This window comes from Callorhinus ursinus, unplaced genomic scaffold (assembly GCF_003265705.2).
Source record: "Callorhinus ursinus isolate GAN/ISIS: 27379988/994484 unplaced genomic scaffold, GSC_fseal_2.0 scaffold12, whole genome shotgun sequence".
In the NCBI taxonomy this organism is placed as follows: domain Eukaryota; kingdom Metazoa; phylum Chordata; class Mammalia; order Carnivora; family Otariidae; genus Callorhinus; species Callorhinus ursinus.
In genome coordinates, this window is record NW_027397074.1 from 28,565,260 (window position 1) to 28,584,811 (window position 19,552).

The 19,552-nt window shown below is 37.6% G+C and overlaps 1 protein-coding gene across 6 annotated transcripts in view; it reads right to left on the reverse strand.

Annotated features, from left to right (window-relative positions):
• THSD7A (thrombospondin type 1 domain containing 7A) overlaps positions 1–19,552 on the reverse strand; it is a 446,918-nt gene that overhangs the window by 22,019 nt on the left and 405,347 nt on the right. For all 6 annotated transcript variants that reach the window (XM_073898881.1, XM_073898883.1, XM_073898884.1 and 3 more), the window contains 8 exons: positions 18,960–19,138; positions 14,434–14,567; positions 10,014–10,167; positions 8,175–8,319; positions 6,703–6,818; positions 3,224–3,341; positions 2,835–2,980; positions 2,244–2,418 (listed from right to left, as the gene is read on the reverse strand). In XM_073898881.1, the coding sequence (XP_073754982.1) occupies positions 2,244–2,418; positions 2,835–2,980; positions 3,224–3,341; positions 6,703–6,818; positions 8,175–8,319; positions 10,014–10,167; positions 14,434–14,567; positions 18,960–19,138 (1,167 nt within the window). The remainder of the gene's footprint in view (positions 1–2,243; positions 2,419–2,834; positions 2,981–3,223; positions 3,342–6,702; positions 6,819–8,174; positions 8,320–10,013; positions 10,168–14,433; positions 14,568–18,959; positions 19,139–19,552) is intronic.

Sequence of the window (19,552 nt, forward strand, 5' to 3'; positions counted from 1 at the left end):
AGATGCATAGATTGTAATTTATAAAAGAAGAGCAGCCTCCTCCTGGATTTATAATTACTTTAATTAGAATGGTGTGTTTGCCCTGTTTGATGTTATTATGAGATCTTCCTTTCCTTCGGGTTACTTAGGACAGACTTCAATCTTGTGTTCACTTACGTTACTATTAGATTAGCAACTGTCTCTTCCATTAGAAGGTAAACTCAATGGGGACAGTCTATAATTGTCTCTCAGTGTATCTCCAATCTTGAGCCTGGGGCCCAAGCCCCAGTAACACTTGATAATAAGAGTCAAAGGAAGGGGTGATCATGCTGCAGGAAGTATAATGAAAACAAGTAGGAGAAACTCAACAGGGAAGTAGACCCTGTTGCCTGGCAAGGAGGCCAGTGCTGCTCCGTGTTGTGGGTATCACAATAATCCCATTAATGGCGCTGGAGATTTGGCTTTAGAAGAGATAGGCCTTACCACCTTTTAGCTTTGGTCACCTTTCATTGACTATGCGGCCATTTGGCACATCAAAGCCCAAAGTTTCAGTCCTGGGCTCTGCCCACAGCCCTTATTACCTGCTGCCACAGCCTCAACCTCAGTCTGTTGTGGAGCAAAATTATTTTATTAAGTTCAATTGTGTGTGATATCTAGACTGAAATCAGGCCAGGAAATCTGGGGGGGAGGGCAGGAAATGAAGAGGGGAATTGCTGGATCGGGAATAGGTTATTATTAGCAGGTGTGGGAATGTCTAAGAAGCAACACTTAGCCTAGGTCTAGAAAGCAATTTTTAAAGATTTTTTAAAAAGATCTTTTTTCATTTGAAGTAGATGAAACTATCTGTATATACAAAGACTGTTACAGTTGAATATGCACAGTGAGGGATGATCTCAAAGTCTAGCACTTAGTTAAAAGTATTGGGTTGTTTTATCTACTGCTCTGTTTAATTTTATTCAGTTCATCTTGATAAACTATAGAAACTGCCAATATTATCACCGCAAATAATTTACCTAAGAATGAGTAAATTAATGAGAATGAGCGACCCGTTTTGTCAGCTTTTTAGTGTTTAGAGACTTAATTCCATTAAAATAAACTTTTGAAAATATGTTCTCCATCTTTAAAATTTTAACTACCCAAATAACAAAGGTATGATTTATTTCTGTCTCCAATATTTGTTCCCCAAATCCTTTTTATTTTGGGGGGATCTTGTTTGAAATAACACCTTCCTTAAAGAGATTGATATTTTTCTTATAATTATAGGCAAATTGGGAGAATAAAAACTTTTCACTGAGGGTAAACTCTAGGCAATTTACTTCCAATCTTATTCTTTTCTGGTCTACTAATAATAAACTGTTGCCCCCATCTTTCTCAAAGCCTTAGGCTCATACCTGACATTGAACTTATTTTGATCTTCTGTCTACCCTAAAGTTCTCTGCATCAAGCCCAAATTCCTAAATATTAGCTTATCACTGTCTGCCAATTATTTCTAAACTACTTGATATATAATATTTGCTTTCCACATTTTACTGCATGAACCCCTTGTGTCTAATTTTGAATTGGAATAATTTCTTTCAATATTTTCTTCCATAATATTTTTTTCTCACTCTTGAATGGTGTAGCTGGGGATAGCATTTTAGGTTCATGACCATTTTCCATCATGCTTTGCATATATATTCCTTTGTCTTTTGGCTTTCATTGTAACTAGCAAGAATTCTATTATAATTTTAATTGCCTGCAGTTGCAGGTAATCTTTTCTTGGTGCATTACTAGTTATTTTCCTACATTTTATGTTTTAAGTACAATATGCCTACGTGTGAATTTGTTGTTGACTCTATTCAGGACCCAGAGTAAGCTTTCCTTAAAAGGACTTAAGTCTTTCTTTAGCCATTATGTGTTTAGACCCTGCTTCTCTCTCTCTCCTGGAAATCCTAAATAGGTGCAAATTCTCTTTCATACTTGCCCTGTCAAACATGAGCCTAAGGCCTTAACTGCCATCCCCTGTAGGTGTTAAAACTCCAGGTGGGTGGGTGTCAGCAGAGGCCACATAGGAGACCCAGACTTCACCCTTAGTTGGCAGTGACAAGGCAAGACCCCCTTCATCCACACTACAGTATCTGGTTATTGGCACAGATACTACTGAATGAGAAGACTTGCTGACATGCCTTAACTTAGACTATACATGTAACTTAGAACCTACTCCTTCTCAACTCTGGTGCTAGTAAGAAATGACCAAACTATGAATTCTGTTTTGGTATTGTTACCTGGGCAAGGCTGGGTGCAGGTCTCCTCAAGAACCATTTTTTTATTACCATCTATGATGGGTTCAATGTCAGTACAGAATTCTTCATCCACCACTTTGCTGAAATCATCAGCTGACCCATTACTCACTACACAGGAAATGTTCCTTGTTCTGGTCCCTTCGCCACACTGGGCATCCTGGAAATACAGGAAGAAATAACTAATTAGGAAAAGAAAAAATAATTCATTAGCGAGCTCATCACTTACAGTCATCTCTGCACGACTGATTTTGATTTATGGGCAGTTAAAGAAGCATTTGTAACCCTAGGGAAGAAGTCCTATAGGACACTAGCTATAAAGTATACAATGAACAATTTGTTTTCTAGCCAAAGACAGGCAAATAAATTTTCATTAAAATGAATCAGTCTCCAAATGATTTTAAAAACACAGGACAGGGACTGCTTGTTGTCAAAACTAATTAAACAGTTACAAAATGGCAAGGTACCTAAAATCTTTAGGAGGAAACATGCTGTCAGCTCTGAAAAATATTTCTGAAAACGAGTCTCTACAGATTCAAAAAACACACATTTCTATACCTCTTGAGATCTGATTACCTGCACTTGGCATAGAGACCACTGGCTGTACTGCCACTGGTAACAGGGCTTCACTGGGCAAGGCTTGGACTGTTCCATCAGGGCAGGGCATGGCCGTCCATCCCCCTGAAAGGGCTGGGTCACGGTACGCCTTCGGATCATTTTTCCTTAAAGAGATACAAAGGGATGCAACTCTAGTGACATATTTGTGTGAGAGTCTGTCTTGAGAGAGGGCATCACAGATCCTTCTGCTGAGGAGCCCTGAGGAACGAGTAAGGCTCAGACAGTTTGAAGAGAAAGACACTGATTCAACCTTTCTGAAGATTATCTGGTAGGACTTAAAGCAAGAGGGGTATCTTATTTCCTGTTCCTTGACCAGGAGTCTAATGTTAAGGAAGGTACAAACCAACCTGTGAGGCCACATGTTTGAGAACAGTCTGACCAAGGAGACCAGTCGGAAAGCTGACAGTTGACAGGGCATTCCACCACACACGATGTGTTCATCGGCCAGTTCTTCTCCAGGCCAAGCTGAAAGGAGAGAGGTAGATGTGTTTGTACTGACCTGGAAGCTTGGCTCGGTGTAGCGGTAGAAGGAGGGAGGGAGGGAGAGAAGAAGACTAATGGAGAGGAGAGGAAGAAAAAGCAAGATGCATAATAGAATAAAAAGGTACCTGGAGGTCAAACACCCAAACTTAAAAATAGAAAGTGGTTCAACCCAGAAGAGTGGGAGAAGAGGGCACAGGAGGAGTGAAGGAGCCCGTTTACTCAACGCTGTTGAACGGTTTAGATAAGTCATGAAACAAAGTAGCTTTAGTCTCCAAATTGGCCTAATTTCCCCAAACAAGGAACAAATAGGTGTAAGCACGATTCCTTTCCATTAGTTAAAAAAAATATATCACCAATATATAGATCTATAGTTGTATCTTTGGGATAAAAATTTATTTCGCATGTGCATGTTAAACTGAAAAGCAAAAGTTTGAAAGACAAATCACCGTTTGACAACTAAATATTATAATGTATTGAAATAATATAAAATATTAGTTAAGTATGCTATCTCTTTCAAAAGGAAATATGGGTCATTAGAATTTTTTGATTATGAAAATTTTATATACACTTTTTTTTACAAAGGTTTTCTTTTCTAAAACTGATCTCAGCAGCTAACTGTAGTATCATTCACTTATTTTGGTTAGCCTCTCATCAGATACTAATATTGTGACATTATATTGGCATGGAGTTCCTTACTTAAGCATTCTACTTTTAAAATAGGAGATTTCAAACTCATCGACTGTATATGCAAACAGTTAAAAAGTCCAAGGTACAAAGTAGCATGAAAACAGCAATATTTAAGAGCTTGTTAGGAGAGTACAATTTTGGGGGCAGGGGTAATCCTTGGGAATTTTCAAGATCTTGTTTTATTTCTGCATGGAAAAGAAGTTTATAGTGTCTAATGTACATAGCAAAAGCCAGCAAAAGAAAATTTTCCTGAAATCTTGTGTTGTGGTTCAAGTATAGCTCTTGGCTCTAAGTTATCCACTGGGGGAGGATCAGGTCAATGGCTTCAGGCTACATAGCTCTGCAGGTGCTCCCATTATATTCTCAACCAGTAATACTTGACAAGTTTTTGGCACAAATTTGGCACAAAATTTTTTACCATTTTTACCATATCAAAGTCTCATAAAGTCACTTAAAGTCATGGGAGGTTGCAGAAAGGACACTTAAGGTGATTACATGCTAAAAAAGATGTGTAACATTTAAGGTAGACAATAGTTTTGTGGAGAGAGGGTTTGAATCACAGAAGTCAACTCCTGCTGACTCATTTTACTACAGAATTGAAAAGGATGTCTCTGTATAGATCTTCTGGGCATCCAGGAGTAAGATATTTAACCCTCTGGTACTTTTTTTCTTAAACATTTATTGTGCCCTTCTTTTTTTTCCTTTCTCTCTTGCTCTCTCATATGTCTAAACATATGTGTCTAAGTAAATGAAAAGAAAGATCTGTTCAGGGATCAAAGAATAGGAAAGGAGAAACCAATTACTGGGTATTGAGTGAATAAAGAAAAACATCAAAGAAAAAAATGCTATATAAATGCTAGATGGGTTTAACCTTAATTGTCCTCTTTGTTGGGTAGGAATGGCAATTTTCTTTTTGGCTGCTAGGGACACAGCAAGAGTTAGCTACTGCTGTTGGGCTGAATGCAGGGTTTGCACATGTATTAGTAGGTAGGCAATCAATCCATTATTAAAAAGATAGCTAGCTTTTCTCAGGGCTATTATTTAATACTACTGCATCCATAGGGATGGATAAAATGGGATATGAGTTGTTTATTCCAATTCCTGCAGAGAGAGCTCTATTCTCCCTAAAGACAGTGTTTACTAGAATGTTATGACTTGAATCCCTAATTGTCACCACAGTATTCAAACATAGTATTAATGCATAAGAGTAAATTTATCTAGGCTCCTGGATAACTGAAATTAGTTATTTCTCAGGGTTTTACTCACATTTCATTTAAGAAATTAAGGACTCTATTTCTACCTCTCTTCTATAGTCATGTTTTTTAATTGGTTTTGTATGATATGGGTTTAGCTTTCACAAAGCTCTCAGCAATTCACGGTAGATTTCATTATGATCCATGAGGACATTTATATGTACACTTGCAAAAAAGGAGATATATTAATCAACTAGAAGTAGATCAAAGCTCTCCAGCCAATATATGACTATAATAATGTTCATTAATACTAATGTTCTTTTTATAATGGTTACATTACTTTGATGTTACTAGTTTCAAAAGCAACTTAATTCAAGTATAACATTTATAATTAAAGTACGAATTCACTAAATTAGAGGATGGTGGTGAGTGGAATTTATTAAGTAAACAACTTGTTTTTAGCACACTCGGGAGCTCCATTCCCATGGACAGATACAACGAAGTTCTTAGGGCCATATGATAAAGATATCAAATGGATTAAGATATTTCCCTCTTCGAGTTTTGTCAGGAGTTGGAACAATTTACCATGGGCTTGTATAACCCCTGAGATGTTTAGATAGAAGTTATGGTCACCATGTCTACTGAACCCTAATGAGGTCATAAGCTCCTCTCTATCTGTTCAAGATCTATGGAGGCTCCTGCTTATCTTGGTTCATGTTTAACCCAGTGGGGCTTAGATGCAGGAGGAGTCAAAACCTGTCAGGAATGTGAGTACCCATTTGGTATGGAAGTCAGACAAAATCATTACAACATGAAGTGTAGCTTCATGAAAGCTAAGAAAGGCCAACAACTATGTTTCCTCACATTTCATAAGGTCATACTTAGAAATGATGACATTACTTTTATAAATTGGAGAATTAATAGTTACAATTCACTGTACCTCAAAGATATAATGGCAGACTTCATTCCTTTGTTTGAATTTCAAACTCTCATCCAGACCTGAGTACTCAGACTCTCACAGCTGGATATTAGATCCTAATGTCAAAATCTGCTACCAAACCACAAATGATCAATGTTTAGCAACAGAGAGAATAAATGATGGCTCTTGGCAGGTGTCCCAGGCAACACAAAATTCACATGAAATTACACAAGATGATGAGTAGTCTGATTAAGATTTATTGCCTTTATTCACCTTGATTACTTATTGTTCCCCAAGCATTTCTTTCAAAATGGCTAATTAGCATACCTCTGGGCTCCAAGCAGAACAAAACACAGGAAATTATGTGTAGAAATCAGTAGCTGGACAGTGTTTCTTTTCAAGAGGGTGCTTAGCAGCCTCTGAATAGTGCAGAAAAACATCTGTTGGCAATGAGCTGCATTGAGCACGGGTCACTTGGCTCAGCATGAATTGAAATTATTAGGGAAGACTTTACTCGCAGAGATATAACACGGTATCCCCTCACCTCTTCACAATATTTCAGGTCAACTGACTTGCCGTCACTTCGAACACAATCCAACATCCTTGTTTTAATGCCATTTCCACAAACTGCTTTCTCACTCAACTGGCACGTACTCCAGTCTGAAAGGAAAGGGAGCCCATCAGAACAGAAGGCTATGTAGGAAACAGATTTCAAATGAAACTCTGATGACCTGAATCCCATATTTAATTCACAACTGCTTCCTAAGCCCCCACAATCAATCATCCCACATGCAGAGCATATGGGTCCCAGCTTTGAACATATCAAGATTCAAATGGACTTGCTGGGGTTGCACATAGCTACAGGGATTATTCTTGAAGGCAGATGTCTTCTTGACCATCTTGACAGCTAGCCATTTGGTGATATCGTGAAACTGGCTTTGGCCTGCAGATCAAATGTCACTTAACAACTTGTTTTCCTAATAAAAGGAGAAATTTAAAACTTAACGTTATTTTTATTTTAGCCAGTCATAATTTTTAATGGGTGGCACTTTAACTGTGTCATTACACTCAAATACAACACTATTTCACTTACTGTCCATACTTAGAATGTTTTAAAATATACACTTATTTATTTCAAAATCACTTTGGCCATATCTATTTAATTCTGTTATTTCATGTCTTTTGCAAAATAATTCTTTCATCTTTCTCTCCAGGGTAGGATAGCATGTCCCGGAGAATTGTGACTTCCTTTGTATCATCAAAGGAAACTGAAGAGAAAAACCTAAGGGAACAAAAGGCCAATCTGACGGCTGTGTGTTATTGTATAAGGTTTGGAGTTTATTTTAGTGTGAGAATGACTTGGGAAAAATTCCAAAATAAGCTTCAGGGTTGCGCCGCATCATATAAACTAACACATTCGCTTTTTTCCTAGAGTATGTGCCTTGATGGTATGAAGATGAGAGTTATGGACAAAAATGGAATTCATAATAAACCTTTTTATTTTTTTCAGAAAAAAACCAACAGCCCACTTACCCTTTTTCATCGTACCTTTGATAATTCAGAAATATTAGTATCTTCTTCATATACTTTTTGGTAGCTTAAAATTGCCAACATTTTTACATAAGACTAATTGTGCTTATAAATTGCCCCCACACAAAGAATCGTCCCGGTATGTCACAGTAATTAAACATTTTCTGAAGAAGATGTTTATCTTTCAATAAACCTGATAAATATGGGAAAGATGTATCTTCTACTTGCACCTTCCCAAAGTGGGAGGATATTTACAATCTACCTTAAGGACTCAATGTTTGTGTGATACTTTCATTCTCTATATCTTGATGTTTATTCAAAACAGGTAACTATTTATCTGTCATTATATAAAGAATTATCTCTGGGAAAGTAAGCAGCACGCCCAAGAGGGACATAGATGGAAATGTAGAGTACTTACGGGAATGCTGCTGAGCTGAAACATGGGATTTGGCTTTTGTCTCGGTGATGAGGTGACTATGCACATACCTGTTACATTATAATCATAGTGGAAGCAGTTTTTGTTTAGGTTACAAGGTTCCTTCTCAACAGCATTAGGGCAGGCTCTTCCTTCATCAGCAGGTTGTCTGATGGGATCAGCTGACCTTTGCCGGAGACTGCTTTGATTGCAAGGCTGACAAAGAAAAATACAGCTCCTCAGAAAGGTGAATACTCAGCCACACGAGAGCTAATATATTAGGGAGAGCACTGGAGCTGGAGTGAGACTGTTGGGGCCACCGGCTAACTTGAACAATCTCATTACACCTGTTTCATCATCTATAAAATCGAGGTGTTAGATGAGTTTCCGATGTCCCATCTAGCTATAAGATGCTTAAGAGTCTGTGCGTCAAATACTAATAGATACACCACATCACATACATGCAAATGCATACATATGATATTATGTGATTAATTATATTTATAATTAATATAACTATATATTATGAATTAATGATAATTAATTATAATTATATTAATATATAATTAGTGATCTGCATCACTAATATAGAATTAAAAATCAATCAATCTATCGAATTTAGATTCTTGGACCTGAAAAACCATTTTAAGGGTGAACATATTAGTTATTGTAGATTATGAATACAGAAATTACAACCTATCTACCTATCCATCTAGTTTCTTGGACCTGAAAAACCATTTTAAGGGTGACTTGAAATAACTAGCTTTTAGTGACCTTGATTTTCCTAATGGGCACATCCCCATGCACAGGAACACAATTCAGCAGTTAAAAAAGACTAGCTTGCCATTCTGCTACTGGCACCGTCTTGTTCTGAAAACATCTGGTTTCTAAGGACAGGAACTTCAAATCCTATGCTATAGAATTCGAACAGAAGATCATCTGCATACCCTTGTGAAACAGTTGATTCCTTGTTGCTATTTAACCTGTATCCAAGTCAACTGGCAGCTCTGTTTTGCTCCTGCTCTCAGTTGGCTGCTAATCAGCACCTTTAATAATGTTAACACTGAGATAGAAAAGGAATTTCTCCTGGAAAACATGCATCATAAATTCTTTGAAACTATCTTATACTGTCTTTCAGCAAATCAATTCCACATTAGATGTATTCTTCCTGGGCTTTTTGGTACCATTTTGAAATGTGCAGCTTTACAAAGGTTCCCCAGACCAAGCCAAATTTCCTAAATCCTAAACAGCCTGTTCTGTTTCAAATGACTCTTCCCAGGGTCCCGCGGAAGAGCCCCTATGGGCTGTTGAAATCTAGAAGCTTTGTGTGATTTGAAACTCTCAGCTAGCTTTGCAGGCCCACAGAGACACGGAGTCTGTGTGTGGAAAGAGATTCACTGACACACAGTTTTCTTCTTTCGATTCCCTTTTTTGCTAGATCTTTTGCGTTTTAGTGTCAATACTCTGGCTGCAGTATACCCACAGTGTGAAAGATTATTCCCACAATTTAAATAAAATGGATTGGGCAAAAAGCAAGGGATGACAATAACCCCACACCATTAAAGTACTTTTACTAGAGTTTCATTCTTTTTCCCTTTACCTGGAGGGATTCATTATCACCAGTGCAGTTTTTAACATGCTGTGTATTTATAAGCCAATATGAAGGCATTTTGTGCAGGTCCAGGAGGAGGATGGAGGAGCATAAAGCTTGCAAGAGGTTGAGATGTTCTAGCGTGCGCCAAAACACTGCCGACTTTAAATGGCACAGTCACAGAATGAGGTAGCCAAGAAAACACCCTTGCCTTGGTAACTAATTTGGTAACTAATTTGGCAATTAGAGCATTAAAGCTTTAAAGCTTTAGTGGTAAGGAATTAAGTAAACACTATTGATAAATGGTTAATCATCTCACCAAAGTGCATCGGGTCCACGGACCCCATTCAGATATCACGCAATCCTCGGGACACGGTAATTTGCACTCTCTAGAGCCCAGGGGCATCTCTTCTGGATCACAGAGGTAATCTTCTACATGGTCAGAAGGACCATCCGCTGTGTTCTGCATGCATCTAGAAGAAAACATACCTATTCAGTGAAGGAACCAGGACACTTAGAACAATGGCCAACCCATTCGATAGATGGTTCTTTCTAAGACATCATTATGGGATTGGGAGGTGGGAAGGTTTGTATTTGATAAATAAAATTCTCCAAACATGAAGCCATAAAAGGATCTCTGCCTCCCATAAATACTTGCAGAGCTTCAGCATGATATAAAATGTACACTTGCTTGTATCATCATAATCTTTTAAAATTATAGCCCCTGTGTGGATTATAAACTCTTCCTGACTGAAAGAAAAGGGACTTTTACACTCATATATGATGCACCAACTAATGAGGACTGGTCCACAGAGATTCATCGAGGAACTTATTTTTGGAATTTTGGAATACAATGCACTTTTTTCTTCAGAAGGAAATGGCAGATTCCACAGAGAAAGTAGATTCGTACCTGATGGAAGATGAGGCACACTGAACTTTTTTAGTGAGAGGTTTCATTAAGTATTTTCAAAAGTAACTGATGGCATTTATCAAGTTGTTTTGTCATTTAAAAAGTAATTTTAGCCTCCTGTATGCTGATAACTTAAAAGAAAGCCAGAAGTGAAAACACAATTATAGTAGCAATAGCACAAATTCTCTAAATGTGGTTGTTTGAATCTTCCTCTATCTTGACTTTTTTTTATTGTTTTCTTTCTAACAGAACAAATTCAAACATTTTATTTATTATGTTTCACTCTTTTGTGAGCAGTCATGGAAGGCTTGTTTACTCATCTCTTGGGGATCTAATTAACGTGGCTAGTACCAGACTTCACTCTCAGCATAGTTAATAATCTCTCCAGGCACTTTTCTCGTGGAAGAGAAAAACTTTATCCCTCATCTATAACTCAGAGACGGTCAACCAAAGTAATGGGTTTGGGAAGAGAGTACATTGTTGGAGCTAAAAAGGCAGGCTTGTGTTCTTAAGCCTCTCAAAGCCATAGCAATGTTTTAAACTGACAGTTAAATTACATTATCAGTTACAGCTGGAATCTCACCTTTCCCAGGGATTTACAATCAGTGGGGACATTGCCTTTTCACAAATCGACTCTACAGAAATTCCCTTCTCTACAGTGCTGCCCAATTTAAGAGAAATGTCGTTTTCCTGTGGGATACATTTAATGACGGGAAAACTGTGCTGTTGGTCACGTCTTAATTGGGTTTGTAGTCTGAAAAAATACCTCTACGAATACCCACCTCTGCATTTTTTTGTGTGTGGTGTGTATTGGATAAAAATAGAAAAGAGCAACCGCAAAAATATGCACAGGTAGATATTTATTTGATTTCATTGCTGAAGAAAAAATTATAAATTTCTTTGGGAGAATTTTAGTTTTCCAGGAAAAAGTTCTATCTTTGATGGCATTTTAAAAATATTCTGTTGACAGCAGCTTTGGGAGGACATGGAGCAGCTTTGAGATGACATGGAACAGAGTTTAATGCTCAAAAGTTGGGTTTGCTGCTAAGGCAAGATTGTATTCATGGTAGGCACTGACACAGTGTACAAGGATTAACTTGCAAAATTACCTATTGATCCAGAGTTAAAGATGTTCAATACTCTATTAAGTAGTTATGGACATAAAACCACATTTTCAAGGCTTTTCTCCTTTAATTCTTTATTATACAGCTAATTTATTCAGTTTAGGAAAATCAGAAGAAACAAAAAAAGATCACATGATTCTATCACTCAGAGAAAGCCACTCTTTACAGACTATTCTATGTAAGCATATATTTTACTTCATTAAATAGAGCAAATTTTACCTACTGTTTGTACTGTTTAAAAAATCAATACATTATGAACAACTCTTTGTATCATTAACTATTTTTCTAAGATAAAATTTTTTTAAAGATTTCTTTATTTGAGGCGGGGGGAGGGGCAAGAGGGACAGAACCCAAGCCAACTCTTCCTTCAGCAAGGAGCCAACGCGGGGCCTGATCTCAGGAACTTGAGAGCTGAAACCAAGGGTCAGATGCTTAACAGACTGTACCACCTGGGCGCCCCAACTAAGATATAATTTTTAATGACTAGATTTGAATGATATCATTTCAACGGCCACAACTGTTAAAAATGTCCTTATTGTTGACATTCAGATTATTTATGTTTTATTTACTTTATTTGGTATTAATCAGTTTTTAAAATCACTCTAGAAAACAATAAATATTTGGATCAGGTTTTAGGCACAAAGGAAGGCACTTTAAGTTCATTTGCTTTCTTCAAATTCTTGGTCTTTTTCCTTTCCATAGGACAGGGAATTATGCTGTGAGAAAATTGAACTGTGTTAGAAATACATAGTGCAGAACCGAGCTGGAGGCAAAGGGTGGGACAGGAGGCCAGCCATGGGTATGACAGTACGGAGGTACATTGTCTGCAGAGAATTCAAAAGCAACAGTAAAAATAACCAAATCTGTTACTTTTTATTATCTCTTTTTTTATTATCACCAGGCGGGAGAAATTATAAAAAAAAAAAAAAAAATGTCTGTGAAAAATATCCCTTCCCACCAGGGAAAATCACTTCTGCCACCAGCCTTTGATGTACATACCATCCTAAAAGAGAAAGAATGACATTGGATAAATTGGTACCTGCTCTCTTATAGACTCATCTATCCTGAAATGTCATCCAATGCTTGCATATAAGCAGGACATTTTGACCTTAATTAGCAGAGGATAAGGTTAGAAAGGTTTACTACTCAGTATGTAACAAACAGGAACATTATTACATAATCAGAGATCACAATCGATACTGACCTTCTCTTTTCTCTATTGACATTAAAGATGTTTACTGAAAAAATAAATTGATCTCAAAAATTACTTTGCTTAAGATGTAGTAGGAAATGTTGAGAGTATCTATTTATAAAGCAAGAAAAAGCAACATCTACAAAGATCATTGAAGGGAAAGCTGCAAGATCAGTTCTTTAATTTTTCTTACAAAAAACCAAATTGACCAAAATCTTTTTATAGGGAAAATATTTTTAAATTTGAAGGAGAAATTTTAAATTTGGAAGGGAAGGGTGGAAAATGGAATCTCTGTCTTTTCCTTACATTTCTCTACCAACTTATTACCTCCCAACCCCTCATCCACCTTTATTAAGTTCCTCAGAAACATAGGTTGAGAGTTCAGAGGGCTTGTGAAAAAAGAGAGATTATTTTTATTGGAAACGAAGTTATACAGATTGTGCCAAAGTTTTACAATACAAATGTTAATTCGCTCTACCTTTCTATTGAGAAATAAAAATCTTAAATTCATGGAACGTTAGGTCAGAGCTTGTCCACAACATGAACTGTCGAGTTTTGGATGTTTTGACACTTGTCTTTACTGTGTGTCACTCAGCAGGGTTAGAAGAAACTGGTATAAAGAGTGACAAATCTGTTGCTTTACTAGATGGGTGTTCTTGGTAAATTACTTCATACTTCTGAATCTACTCTATAAAGTGGAGATAATAAAACCTCCTACACTTGTTTCATAGGGTTCCAGAACCCTTAAGAGCCATATGCAGATACCGCAGGGAAAATTTAATGAGTATCCAAACTGTATTAGGTGTTAGGGAATTTCTATGACTATGACAGGGTCTCGGTTTGGAGAAAGCTATAGAGTTTAACAAAAACGACAGACAGTAAATGGATCTTTCCAAAACAATGAGGGGTACGTGGGGTACTATGGAGCAACACTACTCAACAGAACTTTCTGTGATGATGGAGATGCTCTATACCTCTGGTGTCTGACAGAATTAGCCACCTGTGGCTATGGAACACTTGAAATGTGTCTAGTGTGGCTGAGGAAATGTATTTTTAATCAAATTATTAATGTTAACTAGTTTGAATTTAAAATGAAATAGCCCCATGTGGCTAGTGGTTACCCTACTGGGCAGTGCTCCCACAGACCAAATGAGCAGCACTAGGTATTAGGGAAAGCTTCCTGGAGGAGTTGAGAGTAGTCACAAGTTTGCCAGTTTGAGGATACGAAGGAGGAAGAGTTTACAACAGTTTATCACTAAAAAGCAGTCGGAAATATTTTTGGCCTTTAAAAACAAAGTCACTGGGGTTGGAAAAACTGCATTAGTTCAGCTTGCATTCAATGTGGATCTTTCTTTTCAGAGCACCTTGAAGTGAGGTTTCCTGTCAGAAGTCCCCGTGTAACAACCTGCGGCTTGAGGCAGATCCCCTTGGAGTATTCCATGAGCCCAGATTCCTGAGAAATGAAGCTGAAGACAGTTTGATGCAGGAAACTGGGGAGGAGTGAGGGCCTTACCTCACTTTTCGGGTCTGCACGCCTTCTCCACAGTTATCCCGCATGTTGACAAAGGTCACTTTGCAGATGCTCCACGGCTCTGGGACCCATATGTACTGGCTGCAGTCACTGTGGCAAGGGACCACCTCATACACCTGAAACACACACAGTTCTCAGGGATTTCTCCGCAGGGAACCCGATGAGCGCCACTGGGAGCCCTTCACCTTCATGACAAACACTGTATTCCTGTTTAGCTATTTTCATTCCTCCTTTATGATAGGCTCATTATTCTAAGAGAGGACTATAGAAAACCTCTTGAGAGTTCTAGCAGTAACGGGCAGGGCTAGCTGTGTTGTATTCTCTTGATCCTTGATCATCTATTACATTACAGTTGCACATGTGGCCTGACGAAGCGCCCGCGACACCTCGCACACTGCCCCGTACTGCCCCCCACTGCACAGTACTGTAATTTCATGGGCCATCTGTCTTGTTCACGGTGTTGTGGGTCTTCAACACTTAGGCCAGAGTGCTCATATGTTAGGCATTCTATAGAGATTTGTTGAATAGATGAATGAATGAATAAATGAATGAATGAATTAAATAAGCACATAAAAGTAGCTGTTTTCAAAGGAATATAACTTGGCCTGTTTTCCAAACGAATGTACATAGCAATAAAAATTTATATATTTTTTGCATTCCGTATGTGAAACTAAATTAAATGATAAAGAAGAAGAAATAAAACCATTTAAAAACTAACCCTTAAGCATTTAGGGCTTGGAAGCAAGGTCTGAAATTGGCCTCGTATTACCCAGTTACAGCCCAAAGCAGGGAGGGTCCACATGACACAAAGCCAACTCTCTTGCTCCAGTGTCCACAAAGCCTGAAAGCCCCACAGTTAGGCTGGTGTGTTTGGTTTCAGGATTTTAGAACAATGAACCAATTATGCTTTTTTCTCAGTGAGAAGAATGACTAAGCCAAGGAAATAAATAAACTGTAATCCACTGCAAAACAGCTGACTCAACCATTAAAGAAAAATGTCCTTTAAAATGATTTCAAAATCTATGGTAATTCAACATTGTTGCCTATTTCACATACAACACACACACACACACACACACACACACACACACACACACGTATATGTATGTTTTGTGTAACTATTTAATTCCAGAAAATATAAATAGCCCTTTGGAGCTGTTTTGTGCAAATTTTAGTGAGTGAATAAAGTTGGCCTATTCAAGAAGTAAGAATGGAATAGTAAGAATAAAGACTATGCACCATTGGAATAAGAACCTATCATTATTGTTATATATTATCACCTCCACATTGGGTACGGCATTAAAATCGTACTGAGTACTACAGAGTAAAACATTACCCTACAACTTGTGTGGAAGGGAGAAATGCTATTTTTCCTAATCTTTCAATGGCTTTCATTCTAATCTCCTACACTGGACTGAATACAAATCAGTTCAGAGCAACTTCCTGCCACCCACCTTCAGCCCACCTGCACCTTTACCTCTCCCCCCGAGAAGCATGACAGCATTAACAAGAGATGTCACTGCCTTTTCAAGGCTGGTGAAGTGAAGCTTGTTCTCCCCACCCCTGCACCTCAGCCCTGATACTGAAGTGAGAAAACACAGGTAGCATGCTGGGGCGGGGCTGGGTGGGGGGAAACAGCTGCAGAACAAAAATTTTATGGAAAATGTGGTATTTTCTCCCTGTAAAAGATAAAAGACAATAGCAGGAAAAGAAATACATTCTCTGAGGTCGGGAGTGAAAAAGAAAACAAGCAGTACTCTTCCATGGACCAGGAGGTTTAGAAGTTCTTACCTGGGCCTGGAGCAGTGTTCAACAGGAATGAAGAAAGGGGAGAGGAAAAAGATAAGGAAAAACGTCAGTATACTGGATGAAAAAATTAATGTTCTAAGTTAAAATATTATTTTACCCACACATAAAAGCCTACTTTTTTTTTTTTTTGGTAAATGATTACAATATCTTCATTAAGCCTTGGGAGAGAAAAAGCAACTCATTATTGTTTAAAGTGAAGATATACAAAGGAGTATTGTAAACAACAGAGCCAAGGAAAAGATTAGATGGGCAGGGTGAAGAAAACCTAAAAAACTGAGTAGACCTCAAAATACATATATCATGGGGGATGGATAAATTGTGAGTGAAATCTATCCATAGACTGATTGATTAATCTATTGATTTTAATCCATCCATCCACCTACATTTCTTGGGATGAGAATTTGCTTCCTCAATCAGAAAATGGTACTTCAGAGACCATTACCAAGTCAATGGACCACTGATTATGTTATTGATGAATATATAATTGTTGTAAAAAAATCCATGTGATTTACAATTTTCAAAGTTAACACAAACCTTTGTATGTTCTTTCCTAATATTTTACTGATAAAGTCCTAGAAATTTCTATTTTTAAATGTAGAACATTTGTACTCAGAATCAGGAATCTACTATTTCTTGTTTTAGCTTTAATTTTTAGTTGTTCATGACTTAATATACCACCAGTAAGCTGATTAACAAGTACCTAAATGTCATCATCAAACTCTGCGTTAAATTTTACCAGAGTTGGAGAGTGACAGAAAAATGGCTTAGGTAAAAGACTTTTCATAGCAAAGACAACTTGGCAGAAGGTCCTGAACCTTTGAAAATTCACTAGTAAAAAAAATGCTGAGGCAAACACAGCTTATTTTAATTGAAAAGCTCATTGGCTGTACACACACACACACACACACACACACACACACACACACACACACTGAACCTATACATTTATGTAGAACTTCTCTTTATTAGGACCATGGAGCAGAAGTTATTATAAGCTAAGTTTACCAATGGAAATTTAAGATTTCAAAACTTGTAGAAAAATATTCCTTTGCATTATAAAGCTTGCATTTCAGTTACTGTGTTTCGTTAGGGTTAATGTTAACTGAATTTTCTTCTTTGCAAATATTCACTCTGGCAGGAAAACTCATTGACCAGTAGATGGCAGCAGTACTGCACATTAGTCACTGATGGTTACCTTTAAGGGCACATTCAGCAACTTCACGGGGGGGGGGTGGAAAAATCAAGATTTTTTTCAGAGTAGTACTTCCTACGGCATTTAATTCTCCACTTTCTTTGTCCTTAATTTCTTTATTCAAAATTTATTTTTATTTTCTCTAGACTGTACCTTTATTTTACCTTATTATTTTTGAAGATCTAATTGGCTTTCCCATGTGATTCATGAATTGGGCGGCATCCCATTTAGCAGGTGGAGGGGAGCACCCTACAGTATATCTTCATTATCATTAACAATTTCAGTTAATGTGGGAAGTAAAGTATGTATACTGGTAAGCAGTGTGTTTGGAAATTAAAATTAGTCTATGTATGCATGAAACCTATCTGCATATTTAAAGTTGGTTCATATATATGATTTGGTTCATTTGATTGTGACACTATAAATATATCTCTTAACATCTACACATACTATATTAAGTTTATTCTTTCTTAATTCACATGTAGGTCAAACATGATAATAATTGCCTATATCTTATATTGCATTTGAATTAGTCACAATTCCCTCTATCAGTCTTTTTATTTTATATCTCCAATAGAACACAAGTAACAACTATTAACAGCAGCTAATGAAATGAACATACAAAAATCAAATAAGGTTCCAAATAAAATTCAAAAGGTCAAAGACTAAATTGGTAGATAACATAGTTACACTGACTTCGAAGTCCTCTTTATATCTTTTTTCTTAACATATTTTGTATCAAATTTAAATGAACAAATTCATATTTCCTAGTTTTATTTTTTGATTTTTTTAGAGAGGGATGGAGAGAGAGAGTATGAGGGGCCGAGGGAGAGGGAGAGAGACTCTTAAGCAGTCTCTACACCCAGCACAAGCCAGACGAGGGGCTCAATCTCACAACCCTGAGATCCTAACCTGAGCTGATACAAAGACACTCAACCAACTGAGCCACTCAGGAGGAGCCCCCCAACCTTCTTTTTAGAGAGGGAGAAGGATAGGAGTGGGGGGAGGGAGGGGGAGGGAGGGGGGAGAGAAGGGGAGAGGGAGGGAGGGAGGGAGGGAGGGAGAGAGCGAGAGAGAGAGAGAGAGAGAGAGAGAGATTTCCTAGTTTTAGACCCAAATCCAAATACTTTCATTTTAAGTAGTTGGTAATTGAGATGTCTTTTCTGAGAGTCTAGGGGAACTATAATAATGAGACAGTCTTGCTCTCAGCACACAGCTAGATACAATTTTATATTATTTTAAAGGTAGGTGTCATTTTAATTTTCATTTCCATTTTTCATATGCATATACATGCAGGGTACTAAATCTCCTAATGCAAAGATAATATATCTGATTTGGAATTATAAGAACATTTATATATTTACTTAGGCATTCTAAGGGTAAAATGGGTCAAATTTCTTATTCAGGGCTATTGTTCATTCTCCATTTTGGAGGAAAAAAAATAGATCATTGTGAATCTAAATAACATGTTAATATTCTCATTATTAGAATCAATGGTAGAAAATACCTGGTTGACATGGTCCAGTTTGGGGCAAGGCCTCCCTCCATTATAGGGTTTTTCACGCAACCATTTAGACCGAACTTTGACGCCACTCCCACAGGACTTACTACAGCGAGACCAGTTGGACCACTCACTGAGCTTGCAGTCGGAGGGACAGGGGATGATGCAAGCCTCTTCAATGTAACCTGAGTGGAAACAAGCCAGATGAGAGTCCTCTTCTCCACATGCCACTTGCCCACTACCACCTACCATTCTAGCTCATTTAGAAGGTCCAAGTTTGACTTGACAGCAACATGCAAATGCAAGTATATCTGCATCGTGAGGGACTCAAATTAAATTCTGCAGGAAAATGACATGTACGTACAGCGACTCTGTTAAAATAACAGCTGAGCAGCGGCCATATGATCTGCTTAGGATTCATGCTCACCATATTTCAACATTTCTGACTTTCTGACAGCTCATGTTTAATTGACAATAACCTGTCGGCTGCTATATCGTTCTCAGGCTGTCAGAATGATACATTAAAAAAAAATTATAACAGCTTTCTATAAAATTCTCTGTGTTAATGTCACACAAGCCTAAGTGTTCGAGTCCATGCA